The 3,771-nt window shown below is 44.3% G+C and overlaps 1 protein-coding gene across 1 annotated transcript; it reads left to right on the forward strand.

Annotated features, from left to right (window-relative positions):
* Positions 1–1,377: 1,377 nt before the first annotated feature.
* On the forward strand, positions 1,378–3,467 carry LOC128611310 (uncharacterized). Its single transcript, XM_053630697.1, has 2 exons — positions 1,378–1,791; positions 2,366–3,467. The coding sequence occupies exons 1-2, from the start codon at positions 1,378–1,380 to the stop codon at positions 3,350–3,352; spliced, it is 1,401 nt and encodes a 466-aa protein (XP_053486672.1). The 3' UTR covers positions 3,353–3,467.
* The last annotated feature ends 304 nt before the right edge of the window (positions 3,468–3,771 follow it).

Raw genomic sequence — 3,771 nt, forward strand, 5'->3', positions numbered from 1 at the left:
TAATAATCTTGAGAGTCTCCCCCCCCCCCCCCACCTGCCAAGAATGTTTAACCTTGATGTTTAACAATATTTTTTTACACAGTAATGCAGCTAGTGTGGTGAAGGTATCTCTTTATCATTGATCAAATTTATAGATAAACTCTCTTGCTGGTTGTTGTTCTTCCAAGCCTGCTGTGTTTGGCAAAACTTTCCATTTTCGATAACCCTGTACTGTAGGATTTTCTCCCTTTGATTAAACAGTTCACCATTGGCACTATTAGCTATCCATCATCATTTTGAAACTTGCACATTGACATTGCAGAACTGAAATGTTCAGCTGAAATGTTCAGCAGAAATGTTTAGTTCAGCAGAAATATTCAACAGAAATGTTCAGCAGAAATGTTCAGCAGAAATGTACAGCAGAAATTTTCAGTAAAAATGAAAAAAAAAAAAAGGAAAAAAAAAAAAAAGACAGTGCAGAGCTCGTCCTTCTGGGCTTCCTGTGTATCCGGGTGTGTACTTCACATACTGAATGAATGCATAAGTTATACTTAATGCAATTTGGAAGAGTATTTTTGGAGGAATAAGATAATAGGCAGTGATGGTTGGTGGTGATATTAGACAGAAGGCTAAAATTTAATATATTAATAACTCCACAATAAAACTATTAGTGTTGATAACGCATAATATCACGATGGTGTAATAAGAATTATGTGGGGCAAACTATTAAACACACACACACACACACACGCAAAAACAGATATACAGCTGCACTCATAATTTCTACTTATTTTAAGAGTTTCGTCTGAGTACCAAACAGCAAAACAGAAAAGCTTTAAACAAAAAAAGGCTAAACATACAGTTGTAATCTGTCCATTTTGTGTAATTTGTTCTTTGATTTCAGAGTATGTTTAGCCTATCAACTTTTAGTTTTCTTCTTTTCCAAAGGCATTTTAAAAAAAGAGGATGATAGAGTAAATAATCCATTCATGCACTCTTTCTCAGTCACTGCTGATGACGTGTTACGCACGTGTCAGCAATTCTAAGGAAATCAAATCACCTGATACAACTGTCACTGAAAGGCCGAATGAACATACAGTGTAGGGAATTTAGCCCGGAGTGGGCGGAGCACAGACACACAGGAGGCTGTTTTAGTGTTGTTCGTGGAGGGATCTTTATTTCAGACGGACAGTGAGGGGAGTGAGGGTGCCCGTGTGTGTGTGTGTGTGTTGAACTGCGATCAGGTGGTGAGGGTCTCAGCCGTCTTCGGTTACAGCCAGGGGGCGGAACCTTCACTCCCGTCGGAATCGTCTGAAAACCAGAAAAATACACAACAGTGATTAGCGGACATGCACTTGTTGCAAAATATTGCCTAACACATGCCAGATACTTGCGCACATGCTCGGAGATCCTTCACTCCTCTTGCGAGTGGAATATCGCCCTTTTATATTCTCCCCTCGCCCGCTGGATGGTGGAATTCTTTCCGTGCGGTGCACCATTCACGAGCTGTGGGTGTGTCGGTGGCCCCGCCCCGCCGCCATGTGCTCTCTGACCGTCCAAAACATTGGTGTCTCTTCAGTGCCACTGTGGCAGTCGCGGGAGGAGCGATCTTTGTTTCCTGTGCACCGGCCACCGCCCTGTTGCCATAGTACCCCCCCTCAGCTCCAAGCCCACTGCCGTCGTGTGTCGGGCCCACAGTGCATCCCGTTGCGAGAGGCCATCTGCATTCCCATGGTGGGTCCCTGCCTGGCGCTGGACCTGGAAAGAGAAATCCTGCAACGAGAGGAACCATCGGGTTACCCTCGCATTAGTGTCCTTGGCCTTGGCCATCCACTGCAGTGGGGCGTGGTCTGTCACCAGGAAGAAGTGCCAACCAGACAGGTAGTATCGCAGCTCTTCAATAGCCCACTTTATCGCCAGGGCCTCTCTTTCCACGGCCGCATACTTCCTCTCAGCTGGGGACAACTTTCGACTGATGTAGAGGACCGGGTGTTCCTCCCCGTCGAAGGTCTGCAAGAGAACAACGCCCAGCCTGGTCTCGGAGGCATTTGAGTGTACGATGAATGGGAGGGCGAAGTACTGCGTTGCGTAGCACTGGGGCACTGGTGAGGGCCTCTTTTAGGGCTTGGAATGCCTGCTCTGCCTCTGCAGACCATTTCACCCTGTCCGGCTGTCCCTTCTTCGTAAGGTCTGAGAGGGGGGAAGCTATAGAGGAGAAGTTAGGCACGAACCTGCGGTAATACCCTGCCAACCCCAAGAAGGCACGTACCTGTTTCTTTGATGTGGGCCGGGGGTAGTCCTTCACTGCCTCGGTTTTCTTCGCCTGTGGCTTCAGCATACCCTGGCCAATACGGTAGCCCAGGTACTGTGCCTCGGTCAGTCCTAGGTGGTATTTCTTGGGATTGGCTGTCAGCCTGGCCTTCCAGAGTTCCTTCAGAACCTTTCTGTTTTAGGCCCACTGTTCTTTACTTTATATATGCTACCCCTAGGTCAAGTTATTCGTAAACATGGAATTAGCTTCCACTGTTATGCTGATGATACACAGTTGTATGTTTCAGCGAAGCCAGAGGACAGACAGAAGCTTAGTAAAGTTGAGGATTGTGTAAAGGACATTAGACGTTGGATGTTAACTAACTTCCTTCTACTTAATTCTGATAAAACAGAAATACTTTTATTAGGCCCACGTGTAGCTAGAAGTAATCTTTCTGATCACATGGTTACTCTGGATGGTCTTTCTGTTTCATCATGTACAGCAGTTAAAGACCTTGGAGTGATTATTGACTCCAGCCTATCATTTGATGCTCATGTAGATAATATCACTAGGATAGCTTTCTTTCATCTCAGAAATATTTCTAAAATAAGAAACATATTGTCACTACATGATGCGGAAATACTAGTTCATGCATTCGTCACCTCTAGATTAGATTACTGTAATGCCTTACTGTCTGGCTGTTCCAGTAGGAATATAAATAAGCTCCAGTTAGTCCAGAATGCAGCTGCTAGAGTCCTAACTAGAACTAGTAGATACGACCATATCACACCGATATTATCAATACTGCATTGGCTCCCAGTAAAATCTCGCATTAACTATAAAATACTTTTATTAACCTATAAAGCACTAAACGGTCTCGCGCCACAATATCTAAGCGACCTTTTGGTTTTATATGATCCGCCACGCCTACTTAGATCAAAAGATGCAGGCTATTTGACGGTACCTCGAATAGTGAAGGCTACATCAAGGGGAAGAGCTTTCTCTTATAGAGCCCCACAGTTATGGAACAGTCTTCCTATTAGTGTTCGGGACTCAGACACAGTCTTAGTGTTTAAGTCTAGGCTTAAAACGTATTTGTTTACTCAAGCCTACCCTGACTAGATTCTGTTCTACTACTTCGCAGTCATAATAATCTTTTTTCTCCCTCTCTCCTTTTGCCGAGCCCCACACGAATTTATGGACATACTAGAGATCCAGATCCTTTCTGCCTCTGGATGGAGCTCAAATCTTCTCTAATTCCAGACTGCTGGGACTACGGCTGCTCCTAAGGCCATACAGACTTCATATAAATCCATAATAAACTTTTTCACACTAACTGTTGTTACCCAGATGAGGATGGGTTCCCTTCTGAGTCAGGTTCCTCTCAAGGTTTCTTCCTCTTAAAACATCTTAGGGAGTTTTTCCTTGCCACCGTTGCCACTCAGTGGCTTGCTCAGTTGGGATAAATTCACACCTTTAATATCTGTATACCATGTTGATATTTCTGTAAAGCTGCTTTGAGACAATGTCTATTGTAAAAA

This window comes from Ictalurus furcatus, chromosome 8 (assembly GCF_023375685.1).
Source record: "Ictalurus furcatus strain D&B chromosome 8, Billie_1.0, whole genome shotgun sequence".
NCBI lineage: Eukaryota > Metazoa > Chordata > Actinopteri > Siluriformes > Ictaluridae > Ictalurus > Ictalurus furcatus.